Source organism: Saccostrea echinata, unplaced genomic scaffold (genome assembly GCF_033153115.1).
Source record: "Saccostrea echinata isolate AGI-Se365-2 ecotype Australia unplaced genomic scaffold, CSIRO_AGI_Sech_v1 ptg000086l, whole genome shotgun sequence".
NCBI classification, from domain to species: domain Eukaryota; kingdom Metazoa; phylum Mollusca; class Bivalvia; order Ostreida; family Ostreidae; genus Saccostrea; species Saccostrea echinata.
Window position 1 is genome coordinate 3,086,057 of NW_026889835.1, and position 16,029 is coordinate 3,102,085.

Genomic DNA, 16,029 nt, shown 5'->3' on the forward strand with positions numbered 1-16,029 from the left:
AAAAATATTCTTAGCGAGAATATAAAAATTTTTAGCATGTTTTCAAGAATGTCTCTTTACTTGTAAATATTTTGTTAAAACATATAGAACAAAAGTTGTGCAGAATGGCAAGCTCTTTCATTTGATATCAACAAATAGGGGCTGACCCCTAAAATAAGAGATCTACAGGGGCTGAAAGTGTTTTCTCAATACCTCAAAAATTATTGAGAATTTGTGATACATCAAAGAAGCAAAATTGTTCATATTGACAAGTAGAAGTGAATAAGATTGTGGAAAGTCGTCAAATGACGTCACTTCCGGCCAAAACGGAAGTAGTCAGAAAATGCATATTTTTGCAGTTTTCGACATGTTATTGGTTAATTTATGTAACCAGAAGCGTCCAACCAAATTTATCATCCCTCAACATCACTTCCAGTCAAACCAGAAGTAGCCAGAAATAGCTTATTTTGCAGGTTTTGATACAAAATTGTAATTTTAAAGTCTCTGGAGACGTCGAAACTCATTCCTTTCTCTTGTTGACGTCACTTCCGGTCAAAACAGGACGGAAGACCTACTCGTTGCTTTGCAACGAGCTTTGCTCTAGTTATTATTATTTTTCTTCCTGGGTACTTTTTTGTCCGTGAGTGATCTCCGAAACTATACATTCGATTGAGTTGAAACCTTTTTAGGGTTAGTAGGAATGTTATGTAGATTTGCGGAACGAAGGTCATTTTGCGCGCACGTGCATGCACGTGCGTGCGCGTGCAATGAGTAAAATGACCAATATACTTGATATAGCCATAACTTTTATATCTTTTGATGAAATACTTTGATACTCAGAATATAAGGATATATTAATAGTGTAGACAAGATGACATGGTCAGAATGTACATGCATGCACGTGCGCGCATGCGCATTGATTGAAATAACCAATACAATTGATATAGACTTTACTTGTACATTTTTTGATGAATTGCTTTGAAACTCAGAATATAAATATATATTAGAAGTGTAGACAAGAAGACTTGATCAGCGCACACATGCATGCACGTGCGTGCGCGTGCAATGAGTAAAATGACAAATATACTTGTTATAGTCATAACTTTCATATCTTTTGATGAAATGCTTTGATACTCAGGATATCAGGATATATTAATAGTGTAGACAAGATGACATGGTCAGAATGCACATGCATGCACGTGTGCGCATGCGCATTGATTGAAATAACCAATACAATTGATATAGACTTTACGTGTACATTTTTTGATGAATTGCTTTGAAACTCAGAATATAAATATATATTAGAAGTATAGACAAGATGACATGATCAGTGCGCACATGCATGCATTTGCATGCACGTGCGTGCGCGTGCAATGAGTAAAATGACCAATATACTTGATATAGCCAGAACTTTTACATTTTTTGATGTAATGCTTTGATACTCGGAATATATAGACATATTATAAATGAAGACAAGACGACATTGTCAACATGCATATGCATGCACGTGCGCGCGCATGCAATGCTAAAATGACCAATATACTTGATATAGCTGTAAATTTTATACTTTTTGATGAAATGATTTGATACCCAAAATATGTAGATATATTAATAGTGTTGACAAGATGACATGATCATCATGGACATGCATGCACGTGCACGCACGTGCAATGCGTAAAATGATAGATATACTTAATATAGCCGAATTTTTTTTATCTTTCAATGAAATTTGAATATAAAGATGTATTAAAAGTGTAGACAAGTTGACATGGTCATTTTGTACATGCATGCCCGTGCGCGCGAGTGTAATGCGTAAAAAAAAACCCAATATACTTGATTGCCTTATTTAATGAAGCTTACAGGGAATAAGACACCAAAAGGAAGTTGGGGAGCGTTTGGGGAACATCTGTAACGGTCCCCGTTACAATTAATACTAGTTTTGCTATTAAGCATGCATCAGAATTTAATTCAAATTAGCTTTGCTTAGTGTTCACATGGAGCTAATGTGAAGTTATTTGATGTACAGTTAATTAATTTGAATTAAACTAGGCATTAAATTCTCAATGTGAACGTGGTTCATATTTAATTCACAGTAACTAACATTTAATTTGAATTAAACTCTACTTGTAAACTGGACAAAAAAGCTCAAACACCCAACTAAATTCATTGAAGTATAATATATTAAGGTATATATTCATTCTATTTTATGGCACCCAGTACTTTTTCACACTGATATTCCTCGGTAACTTGAATAATGTTCATGTATAATAGCATAAACCATCACTGTATATGTACATGTATATATTTTCATAGTTTTCCACATGTAAGTGCAGAGTTTGTATTTTTTTCATTTACCAAAATAGTATTCTTATGACAATTTTTTTTCTCTCTATATTACTAATGTTTGCACTGTCTATGATTTTATATCTTCAGTCAAATTTTACCAGATACAAAAGTGAAATTGAATTACTATATCAGGATTTCTTTTATTGATCTGTTATGATACCTTTGATTCTTGCCCCCAGGTGGATGGAGGGAAGTGGCTGAGGGCTATGGGGAGGGAATATGTACAGTGTCTCATTGGTAAAGTAAGCCGCCATGAAGCGGGCCATGCTCTGAACTAGCTGTCTCACTCCCCGATCCCTGATACAAGGCACATGGTGTTCTCCTCCATAGGGCTACAAGACAATCAGTTCACAAAGTGAAAAAAAATTAAATGTTTTAATAATACTTGACTACAAAGATGTAAATATACTGGACACTTATACATGTATTAATTTGTAGACAAAATGTTGATAATAATCACTTGGGGGGGGAAGGGGGGGGGCCAGGTATTTTGATGTCCAAGTGTGTCAAATGTGCAAGGGTGTCAATGCCAGTGTGTCAAATGTGCAAGGGTGTCAATGCCAGAAGTATACCTCTTTCCTATTCCCCCACTTTCAGTTTTAAACATTTTTTTAGGTTGACATCACACAAAGAGCTCAAATCATGTACAGTACAAAGTTCATTCTCAACTACATACATGTATAACTTTAAAACAAACTAGTACATCATGAATTATTTAAAATTTGACCTTTTTGTAATAATGGATACTCTTTAATCTTTTGAAATTTGACCACTAATTTTCATGGTTTAAAGGTTTTTTTGGTAAAAAAAAAAATACAATGTGTTTGATACATATAACAATTCACAGACAGCTATCTAGTCCTCTTCTATCATTAGTAAAACTTGTTACTGTGGAATGATTTTAATTCGTGGGGGTCAATGTTTGTAGGCAAGCAAAATCATACTTGTTCATGAGGACGTAATTTCGTGGATTACTTGTTCATAGGATAGATTCAATGAATCAATGTTTACAAAATAAACATTTGTGGGGATGTAAATTTGTAGGTAAGGGTGACCCACAAAATCCATGAACACTGGTCCCCCACGAACAACGATGATTCCACAGTATTTGTTGATCACCAAATTTTTTGTCTGACTTAACCATGAAAACAACAAAAATTGGTGACCATAAAAAAAACATAGGTAATCAAAGATTACGAAGCTCACCTCGACGAAGGTTATCTATAAGTAAGGCAAATCTCACATCATATTTTTTCTAGTTAGTGTACATCCCAAGATCAATATCTATACAAGTTTGATTTAAGAAGGACTTATAATTACTTGGAAATAGACCTGCTCAAAAAACTTTAACCTGGTCACTCATCTGGAAAATCTAGGTCAGATTCAGCATCCGAAGCAAGTGTGTAGTGTTCATCCCTAGATGCATCATCCATGCAAGTTTGGTCCAGGTAGGGCGTATAGTTACTTGGGAATGGACCTGCTCCAAAAACTTTAACCTGGTCACTCATCTGGAAAATCTAGGTCAGATCCAGCATCCGAAGCAAGTGTGGTAGTGTCCATCCCTATATGCATCATCCATGCAAGTTTGGTTCAGGTAGGGCTTATAGTTACTTGGGAATGGATCTGCTCCAAAAACTTTAACCTGGTCACTCATCTGGAAAATCTAGGTCAGATTCAGCATCCGAAGCAAGTGTGGTAGTGTCCATCCCTAGATACATCATCCATGCAAGTTTGGTTCAGGTAGGGCCTATAGTTACTTGGGAATGGACCTGCTCCAAAAACTTTAACCTGGTCACTCATCTGGAAAATCTAGATTAGATTCAGCATCCGAAGCAAGTGTGGTAGTGTCCATCCCTAGATGCATCATCCATGCAAGTTTGGTCCAGGTAGGGCTTATAGTTACTTGGGAATGGATCTGCTCCAAAAACTTTAACCTGGTCACTCATCTGGAAAATCTAGGTCAGATTCAGCATCCGAAGCAAGTGTGTAGTGTTCATCCCTAGATGCATCATCCATGCAAGTTTGGTCCAGGTAGGGCGTATAGTTACTTGGGAATGGACCTGCTCCAAAAACTTTAACCTGGTCACTCATCTGGAAAATCTAGGTCAGATCCAGCATCCGAAGCAAGTGTGGTAGTGTCCATCCCTAGATGCATCATCCATGCAAGTTTGGTCCAGGTAGGGCTTATAGTTACTTGGGAATGGATCTGCTCCAAAAACTTTAACCTGGTCACTCATCTGGAAAATCTAGGTCAGATCCAGCATCCCAAGCAAGTGTGGTAGTGTCCATCCCTAGATGCATCATCCATACAAGTTTGGTTCAGGTGGGGCGTATAGTTCCTTGGGAATGGACCTGCTCCAAAAACTTTAACCTGGTCACTCATCTGGAAAATCTAGGTCAGATCCAGCATCCGAAGCAAGTGTGGCAGTGTCCATTCTAGATGCATCATCCATGCAAGTTTGGTCCAGGTAGGGCTTATAGTAACTTGGGAATGGGACTTGCTCCTAAAACTTTAACCGAGACGCCGACGCTAACGCCGACGCCAACGCCGGGGGTATAGCATAAGCTCATCTCGACTTCGTCGAGGTGAGCTAAAAATGAATAAAGAATAAGACAATGGGTAAGTAAATTTCTGGACACTCATACATCACGTGTAATAAATTTTGTATACCTCTCTCTTCATGGAGTTGTACACTATTGTCATGAGTGGTGGCTTTTCCCATCCTGGTCCACTTGCAGGCAGTTGGTGGTCCAGAATAGAGTCAGAAACATTGCCCTGGACAACCAGAGAGTCAACAAAGTCTACAGCTTTACCTAGTTCACCCCGCATGATGTACGTGTACAAAACAGAATGGAGGACCTTGCTTACCCTCTCAGCATCCTCTGCTTTATCTTCAAATTAACAGGGTTTTTATTGCACTTAGTAGTTAAAGGTGCTTAGACACAGATTTGAAGTTAATATTTTCTCAAATTTTCTGTATAATATCATGACTTATATATTGCAATAGCATTTCACACGAAAATATAATTATAAACTTATTTTATCTGGAAATTATTGGAACTATGAATTCCTGGACGCGTTTGATTAACACATCCTTGCACTTTCACAAATTTTATCTTTATCCTTAATATTTAAGAAAAGAAGCAATTTTGTTGTGTATTAATGAAAAACATTACATCTATAATCCAGAAAATTCAGAGTAGAAATGTGCGAAAGCAAACCCCCTCACTAATATCGTCAGCCCGTGCTCAGTGTTGTGTACAGAGTTTAACAAATTGAATACACCTGTGAAACGTAAACTGTTTTTGTAAACAGGGCACGAGCTCTGTTATTGTTAATGTTTACGATTCACCGAGTGTGTTCAATTGTTAAAGTCTGCACACACCACTGAGCACGGACTGACAATACTGTGAGTGGGTTTTGCTTTCGAACATTTCTACTCTGAATTTTCTGGATTATAGTTTTAATATTTTTCATTAATACACAACAAAATTTCCACTTTTCTTAAGTATTAAGAATAAAATTAAAATTTGTGAAAGTGCAAGAATGTGTCAATCAAACGCGTCCAGAAATTAGAAGTTTCAATAACTTCGAGATGAAATAAGATTTTTATTATATTTTAGTATGAAATGCTATAGCAACATATAAGTCATGATATTATACAGAAAATTTGAGAAAATATTAACTTCAAATCTGTGTCCAAGCACCTTTAATATAAATATGCAAGATTCTTATTTAATTAACGTGATTGATGTAATTAATATAAGTATAATTATTATATATATACACTGTACATCACTTAATAGTAAATATAAATATGCAAGAGTATTATATAAGTAAGGTGATCAATGTAATTTTATGTATATACATAGGTACACTGTACATCACTAAAATACATCATTTTGTTAAATTGTTTAATTCATAAACAATAAATTGAAAATATGAAAGTACATCTACCTGTCATGTTTTGTATTTCTTGTTTCCAAGCATCAACAGCTCGGGTATGCATGCCATCTACACTAAGTTTCTCCCCTGAAATAATCGGTAAACATTTTCTAGTTGTCTGCAACTCAAAAGAACATATGGCATTGTTTAAAGGTCAGGGGCCCATTTTACAAAAAACTTACCACTAAGACAAAAACTTCAGTTGATTGTAAAATTTTGCAAACTAAATGATTCTGTTTAAAATTGCTAGCGTAAAAGTATCTATCTAGATACCTTTTAAAAAGATTAAAACCATTTTCTATTTAACATAAATTAGAAAGTTATTAGCAGAATTAAATTTTGGTCTTAGTCGTAAGTTCTTTTGTAAAAAGGGCTCCTTAAAATTTTTTGTTGTGAACTTCTCAGAGACACTGCTTTTCAGTCAAACAGAAGACAATATGTCTGCTTGATCACTGACGCGAGACTTAACCTGAATTGTTCTATAATTATATTTTGGTTGTAATATGCGATTTGCCTGGATAGAAAAATTAGTTTATATCATATAAACTTAGTTGCCTACATTACAATATGACTTAAGTCAAAACCGTACAGTAAAACTTGTTTAGTACGAACACAGATATAGTGAATTTCGGATATAGCTAAGTTTTTTGCTATCCCCAGCAGAATTCTTCACTATTCCTAATAAAATTTTAGGAATATAACGAACTCAGATATAGCAAATTTACGGTTATAGTGAACTGACTTTGTGTCCCCAAGAAGTTAAAAAACAGTGACATTTACGTCTTTTATAACGAATTTTCAAAGATCTCAATTTTTAAAAAATTGAACTTACATTAAGTTTGTAAGTACATATATTTTATATTTGAAACTCAATTTGTCCAAAAACTTTTGAACCCCAAGGTAAATTTTGTATTTTATTCATACCTAAATACATTTGATAGTCATACTTGAAGAAAAAAAATCTACATTGCAAATTCGCTTTGATTACTTTGACAAATTTGTAATATGGATATACATGTAATGAATTATAGCGAAGTAACTTCACAGGTCCCCAGAACTTCGCTATGACCAAGTTTTACTGTATCAATCTGCTTGATGTTATCTTTAAATCTTATACAATTTGAAGTCAAATTTCAAGGGTAAAAAAAATATATATGTATAAAGAATCTATCTAATAGCTACTCAAGTTAAACTTATATAACCTGGGTTGTTAATGCTTTTTTATAAACTGCTTCATGATTTAGCACAACCTGTCCCAACCCAGTTACACAGATTAACTTGAGTAGCTATTAAATTCATTCTTTAAAGAAATCAGTCTAGCATTTCTTATTTTTGGATTGTCAAGTTTTGATGATTAATACAAGTCTTTTGTATATAAAATGTTTAACAGCACATTCATGTATGTGTATTGCCAGTGTGCATGCATATCTTCAAAATAAACGTGCTTTTACAAATACCCCAAGCCACATAAAATACAATAGTCAGTGCTTACTTGCCCTCTTCAAATGTGACAGATATATATATATATATATATATATATATATATATATATATATATATATATATATATATATATATATATATATATATATATATATATGCCATTATAAACCAACTCTTGAATAAAATAACCATTTCAATAATAAGAGTTTGAAATACTTGCCAATAAGTTTTAGAGAAAATGCTATCATATTTTCATTTCCATTCAGGAAACCTCGTATTTGTACAATCTTTGTGTAGATGAATATCAAAAAAAATGTACAATCAATGTACTTCACAGTTCTGGAATGTTCTGGAAGTCTAGAAGTAAATCATCTACCACTGGTGTGCACCAGTCATCCAAATGAGTACTATAGGTATGGATAGTGCAATTCAATCCACTCACATGTATACCCTGTCCTTTGATAAACCATTCAGTTCTCAAAATGCTGGCCAGCTGCACATTTTTACGTGATTAAATAGAATAAACATGATAAAGTAGATGATCTATTGATCATGTGACTTTGGCTTAAATCATAGTGGAGTTGACTAACCGACTAATTCAGAGCCAGATTTACAAATACAGGCTTGATGTTATCTCAAAAATATCTTGTGTTGAACAAATTGAAGTGCATGAGGACACTTTTTTTCAAGAAAATGCTGTAAGGGCCAAGACAACAAGTAAAGCAGATATCATTAAACAAGGTTCTTGATAGATGAATACATTTCTTATCCCATATAAGAAAGATGAAGAATTTATATTATTGCACATTTGATGTACCCTGTTGGTTATAGAGTGTAAGACAGTAAAAGACTGACCACAGAATGAATACTGTCACAGGGAATTATTATCAGTTTCTCACCAAAAAACAAAAGACAAAACAAAAAAAATTGATACTGTTGTCCTAGAAAAACATAGGTAACCAGAGATTACAGAGCTCACCTCAATGAATGTTGTCTTTAAGTAGCATGAAGTCCCACACTAAACTAATAATCTAGTAGTGTGCATCCCTTGATGCAAAATTTATGCAATTTTGGTCTGATATGGCTTGTAGTTTCTTGGGTATGGACTTATCTAAAAACTTTAAACTACCGTAGTCACTCATCAAGAAAATGTAAGTCAAATCCAGCATCTGAAGCAAGTTTGGGAGTGTTCATCTAATGATGCATTATCCATGCAAGTTTGATTCAGTTAGGCCATATAGTTTCTTGGTAATGGACCTGCTCCAAAAACTTTAACCCAGTCACTCATCCAGAAAATGTAGGTCAGATCCAATATCGGAAGCAAGTTCAGTAGTGTGCATCCTTAGACGTATCATCCATGCAAGTTTGGTCAGTATAGGGCTTATAGTTACTTGGAAATGAGATCTGCTCAGAAATGGGATCTGCTCCAAAATTTTAATCTGGTCACTCATCCAGAAAATGTAGGTCAGATCTAAATCCGAAGCAAGTCCAGTAGTGTGCATCTTTAGATGTATCATCCATGCAAGTTTGGTCAATATAGGGCTTATAGTTACTTGGAAATGAGATCTGCTCCAAAAACTTTAATCTGGTCATTCTTTAGCTGAAATTGCAGCATCTGAAACCTTGACTGGTACAATGGAACACACTAGAAGCATCCTCCATGCATCTCTGATTAATTTAGGGCATACAAGTACTTAGAGTACTGGGATGCTGATGCCGATGCCTAGGATATTACATAAGTTCCCCCAACTTCTTTGAGGTAAGCTAAAAATCTAAGATGGTAGTAATGTTTACCTTCCAATTTATTGAGTTTTTTTGGGGGGTGGGGGGTGGGGGGGGGACTGTAATTGAAGTGTCCTAGTTCCTTTATATTCAATTTTCTACATTACTCACAACTGTTTCCTCTTGTGAGATAATTACTCGTGCAACTGGCCAGAAGAGAGATTCAATTCATTAGTACTCCATTTACACTTTAGTAAATCACCAATGGAGTAAACTGGCACAAGATTAAATAAATCTGAGATGACGTCTTACAACAGAGAATCATGTATTCCTCCTGACAACAGTTTAAATAAAGTTGGTCTCCATGGAATCCTGTATTAAAATAATATATATATTTTTTTATATTATTTTTTTTTATATCACATTTTACTGCTTGTACCTGAACTATCATGTATTGGTTTTAATCATTTTTTTGTTTGTTAAATATATTTAATATTAATATGACAGATCTTGATATTAAGTGGGGTTTTTTTTTTTGGTTGTACCAGAGCATAAAAGAAAAAATGGCCAAGAACACTAGTCACTAGGCAAAATATTGTAAATTATGCCTGTACCTTACCTCAAGGGACCATCAAATGATTGCTTTTGACTTACTGTAAGTTTGAAGCATTGCCATCTAATGATAAAATAATGTCATAGTATTGTCTATATTCATTCCCAGAAATTAAATTTGGTATAGTGACAAAGACCGCTTCTTAATTAGTAATTGAAGGGTATACTTACAAATTTCTTAATATTCTAAATTCAATTTGCTTTTTTCTACGCAAAATTAAATTTGGAAAAGAAAAATGATACCTTTGGCTCTATTAAAGAATAACAACATAAAAATAGCATTGCATGTTTACATGTAATAGAGAGTATATTTAGAAAAAACACACAAAATTGCAGGAGTTTTTCATAAATTCAAAAATGCCTACACTTCTTTCAAGAAAAAAAAATTCTCTCAAAAATTCCTTTTATCAGGCTTAGATTTTGAGTAACATATCTCAAAAAAAAAAGTTTCCAATGTCTTTCAAGACAGGACAGGAAAATTTCACTATGACATCAGAATGGATCTCAGTGCAAAGCACTAATTTTCTGAATCATTACTAAATACTGTACATGTACATAAATTGGTGTATTCAAAATTTAGCGCAATCACTAGGTACTGAGTGGTTGGTGTAATCATGAATTAGCACTACACATGTCCGTGCTGGGTATTGTATTTATAAATAATTTCTTAGCGGTATTCATGAATTAGAGCATTGTTGTCCGCGCCAAAGCCGCTAAAATATAAAGCCCACTTTTTCAAGTACACATACAGTATTTTCTTTCATTTGTCCAAGATTTGCTGTTCCTGATTTTTGAAATATCATAATTTTATTTCACAAGTGAGATCTATAATTAAGTACAAGGAACTAATGAGATGTAGCAACACTGATATCAACGTGATGTCTGACCTTGTGGTAATTTAGGAGTCGCTGATTTATCGGGTGGAGCACTGCCATTTATTTGATGAATGATCTGCTCCAAAGCAAAAAGGAGACTGCGCAGCTGCTCGACATCTCTCTGGGCTCCACCATGTTGCTGAAGGTCAGACTGAAACTGTAGCAGACTGCGATATAGCAATTTCCATGTCCCACACAGCCTGTGAAAAGAGATGAAAGCATCATTTATATCTTCATATTGTACTAGAAGGACTAAACAGCTTTGAAATGTCAGAGATAATACATGTACTGAGCTCCGGATTTCTAATGCAAAATAGGATTCACTAAAGCATTAGTAATATAAAGAAGTTCTGGTCCAGACCTATTATAAACAAAAAATTCAAATGTGAGATCCAAAATCAAATGATACTTAGATTTAATTTAAGACATACAATTGCAATCTAAGAAATACACGTAATCTTCTTCCCACATATTGAACAGAAATTGTGATTCCACGGAATTTTGACCCTGTGGGAAAAAGTATGTTTATAATATATGATATTCAGATATTGTTGCAGAGGAAAGGTGTAAAATCCCATCTAGTTCTGTTTTCTCTGAAGTGTAAATTATGGTAAAGATCACAAAATATTAAACACATTTTTATTGTTGTAATGTAGATCTCATTTTACTTTCTTTTTTCTAGTGACATTTTAAGGTCATATTGAACCAGAATAAAGCTAATTTTATACCTTTGAGAATTTAATACAGTGTAACCCTAACAGACTATTGAATTTACACTACGTGAAAATGCCTCCATATAAATATGACTAATCATGCCTTTGCTGTTCTTGAGAAGAAGACGTACATAGATTTTTTTTCCTATATATTCGTATTTAAAACTTTAATTGCCTATTGTGGCCCCATCGTACCCCAGGGGGTTATGATTTGAACAAACTTGAATCTACATTATGTAATGAAACTATCTCATAAGTTTCATCCTTTCTCACCCAGAGGTTCTTCAGAAGAAGATTTAAATTTTCATTCATTCTTATTTTTCTCCCCTTGAAAGAGGATATGGGCCTTTATATGAACAAACTTAATTCCCTTTCACCCAACAATGTTTTGTGACAAGTTTGGTTGAAATGGCTAAGTGGTTTTTGTGAAGAAGTTGAATGTGAAAAGTTTACAGATGGACACTGGACAAAATGTGATCAGAAAATCTCACTTGAGCTTCCAGCTCAGGTTATCTTAAAAAAAAAAAAAAAAAAAAAAACTTGAGCCTTAAAATTGATTAAGTGATCTAAAAATAAAAACCACCTCTTTCCTGGGAGCTGAGCTTGCTGGTCCAAACCAAGAGTTCTTGGATCGGTGTAAATTATCTCCCTTGCAACAGATCTCGGTGACAAATGTGCCTTCATCAAAATGGCTGGTTCATAGGCATGTCTCTGTTGTCCTCTGACCTCTAAAGGTAAACCTGTGTAGGCAGACGAGGATTTGGGTACCCACACATACACTCTGTTCAAAATTGATTCTGAAAATTTCAGGAGGGCATAACAGCCTGACAGGGTTTTGATTCTTGGGTCAGAGGCATCTAATTCTCTGTTGTTAAGGACAAGTTCTAAAGTATGGTGAACAAATTTTAAAGCAGGAGGCATCAGGTGTTGATTGATGATGTCAAATCGTAAAAGTTCCATAATCTTCTTGAAAGTATTGACAATAAAGAAAAGTCTTGGATTTTGAGCAGTGGAGGGCTTTAACTGCTGGAGGGATAGAATGTCTTCCATATTTGGAAAATCAAGAATGATGGAGAAAAGTTTAACAAAATTATGGGTGACATATTTCGTTGTTGTATCTGTTTCTGCATTCCAAATATCAGTAAAGGAAACTGCCAACTTCCAGCAGGTGAATAGAGAATTTTCTGCCACTTCAAAATGCCTGGCAATGGCCTCGAGATTTGTCAATCCATCTGTGTTATCTAAATCTATCACACCATCATCACACTCTGCAAATAAGATCTTGCCGTGACTGAGGGCATCAAATCCTCGACTCTCTGGTTCCAGAATACTAGTATCTTCACTGTCCAGTGTGCCGTTCAGTGTGATATCTGGTTCTTCAAACTGAAAAAATCTTTTCTTCGACAAGGGTAATCTTCCTTGCTTTGCACCTACACAGGAAAAAAAAACTTTATTGTGTTTCCAAAAGGTAGTTATCAATATTTTTTTCACTCTGCTTTCTTATTAAAGCTGAACACGACTTGTAAAAGGAATATGTCCGCCATATTCTTTTATTCCGTAGTTATATCTAAGGGCCCCTATATAAGCCCTTCACTTAGTCACTTATATTCAGTGTAATCAGTTGTCACCTGTGTAGACGGACGTATGCTACATAGCTATTGTAAAACACTTGGTAGCAACAAAAGTAACTGTGTGCTTCTTCCAGAGCAGGAAAAAAAAAAGATACCAAAGAAACTTACAACAGTTGCACAGGTCAGTGCAGTATACAAACAAACACAAATACACGTAAACTGCAAAAAAAATGTAAACACAAGTAATATTAGATAACCAGCACGAACACTAGTTGTCCATTTCCGTGACAAGAAAGCTGTCAAGTGTGTCAACGAATGTGAAGGATATACCCCAGGTCTGATAATGGAGATAATAAATCTAATATGGCATATGCCTATTTATGAGTCGTGTTCAGCTTTAAGTCTGTCTTGTAGAAATCCTTATAGGTATATACTGTTTTTCATAATTAAGACGTTATGATTTTATTCAAAAGACTCAAGTCTAGGTCTTCATTCTATTTCCTGTGTGTTGATATTATTGTTCCTTTTTCATAGTCATTGCGATAGCAGCAATACAGGGAATGATTTTTCATAGTCATTGTGATATCAGCAATGCAGGGAATGATTTTTCATAGTCATTGCGATATCTCAGCCACAAAAGGAATAACTTTAACAATTTTCTCAGGGACAATCCATCATATGAATATTTCCAGACCTTTTTTTCTTATTTTTGTCCTATTTTCATTTTTTAAATTGTCGTTTAATGTGTACATTTCTTCAAATAGACTGAAGATAAATTATAATTTTTTTCTATGGACTCTTGATTTCAATTCAGTTGGAATAGAAAGTATTAATTATAAAATATAAGAATATGTCTACATCTTGGTAAGATTATGCATCTTTCATATCTATATTTACAAGCTACATTAACTGCTTGCTCTATGCTTCTCCTTTTGAAAAACTGTGTAGGCCTATCAGACTAGACAATGACATCATCTCAGCCAGTACAGCAAGATTAAGCTCCCTTACATTCTGATCACTTAGACTACAACCAGATGATTTCCAAATCAGTCTCTTTACATTATTTATGGGAATCAATATTAGTTGAGCTTTTTTTTTAAAAAAAAAAAACCATATGTGTTTATTCATCCAGATTCCTTTGCATTGTTTAAAATTATGTCAAATATTTTTATGAACCTCTGAATGGGTGAATGTAATTATGTGCATCCTTAACCTATTTGTAGATTTTAAAGCATGGCTTTCTGAATTTAAAACATTGAAATACTGTAGATCACTAAATTTTCATGACACCCTATTTTCGCAAGATAGTCATTTACTCTTTATTAGTGAGACAGAATATTCACGAATTGTGGTTATTGCTCTATATAATCTTTAGGAATACTAATATAAACGAGAATGAAATTTTTGCGAGCACACTGTCTTGCGTAAATAAAGTTCTCTCGAATGAAAAGTGATTTACAGTAATTTTCAAAACATTGTACCTGGGAGTTCCTATTAAATTCTCATTAGCAAATATAAATCAAAACTAATAACACATAATGTAAATGAAGCATTGAATAAGAAAATATTTTTAAAATCATAATAGAAATATCACGTTTAATTATGAAAACAAGAACTTACGTGAATCAGACATTAGTGCACAAATGAAAAGCTGAACATTAACATTTATTCCATGATATTTTCATTAAGCTATTATCCAACCATGATCTCTATAATTTTGTCTTACTTTTTCAGACTACTGCAACAAACAACACAAACCTGAGTGGGTGGGAAGATTGTAAGCTGTGACAACAGAGTGATCCATGTTCTCTTGTTGCATGATTTTCTGCATATGATGGGAGGACAATAGAATTAAGTCCCTCATTAATGACAGACAGGTGACATCTGCACTGATCTGGATCACAGTCACCATGAATCCATCAGAGAAGAGAATTATGGGTAATCCGGGATGAGTGGTGACAGAAAATCGCTGGCGCATTTTATCAGCCTCAGAAATGGTGGAACTTGGAGAGACTGGCCGGCCATCAGCAGAAAACACTTTCCCTTCTTCTCCAGTGCTGTAGAAAAGAAGAATCTCTGAGAAGTCTGTAGCTCTTGAACTTAGGAATGACTTAAGGGAAAAACTGCACTTGGATTTGTTAAATTTCTTTCCAAACTTTACAGTAACAGATATGCAAATTCATGTTTTCTGAATTTGTACCCAGTTTTATTCTAAATTTGACAAATTAAAATGCTATTAGCCTTATAATTTTTTTTTATTTCAAATTTTTTTTTATCATTATTTACATGATTACATCTGCTACCAGGATGCAACAAATATAATAGGATAGATCATGTTCTGAAGAAATAAGACACATGTTGTTGGACACCATCTTCACTTTTACCTGATTATCTGTAAGGGATGCAGAGGGAGATAGTAAGACGGTCCCAGATTTAGGCCTTGTCCCTGAATGTTGAGGATCAGTGGTTCTCCTAGTCGACTGACCACACAAACAGACCCACTCTTCATTATACAGACCAGAAACAAATCATCTGCTGTCCAGGCCATATCTGCCACCCAGTAATTTCTAGATATCCAAAGAAACGCCTCATTAAAAGCTGAAAACTTTTCATGTGTATACTGTCAAATTGTGAAGGTTTCTGTCTAATACTCTCTACTGTTCTTTGTGAATTATGAGATTAATTACATACCATATAACAGCCATTTTTTTAGCAACTGGCAAATTTAGCTATATTCAATATCCTAAAAGAGGGTATTCATTATTATCATTATTAATTTTTAGCAATTTAAGGGTTTACTTTCTTTACTTTCTCAGACATGT

At 34.3% G+C, this 16,029-nt stretch overlaps 1 protein-coding gene across 1 annotated transcript in view; it reads right to left on the reverse strand.

Annotated features, from left to right (window-relative positions):
- Positions 1-16,029, reverse strand: part of LOC133177099 (ciliogenesis and planar polarity effector 1-like) — an 83,676-nt gene that overhangs the window by 52,809 nt on the left and 14,838 nt on the right. Inside the window, exons 7-14 of the mRNA XM_061312192.1 lie at positions 15,592-15,774; positions 14,966-15,264; positions 12,220-13,066; positions 10,936-11,123; positions 9,749-9,808; positions 6,284-6,358; positions 4,997-5,217; positions 2,486-2,657 (exon numbers count right to left, since the gene is read on the reverse strand). Coding sequence (XP_061168176.1) covers positions 2,486-2,657; positions 4,997-5,217; positions 6,284-6,358; positions 9,749-9,808; positions 10,936-11,123; positions 12,220-13,066; positions 14,966-15,264; positions 15,592-15,774 — 2,045 coding nt within the window. The remainder of the gene's footprint in view (positions 1-2,485; positions 2,658-4,996; positions 5,218-6,283; positions 6,359-9,748; positions 9,809-10,935; positions 11,124-12,219; positions 13,067-14,965; positions 15,265-15,591; positions 15,775-16,029) is intronic.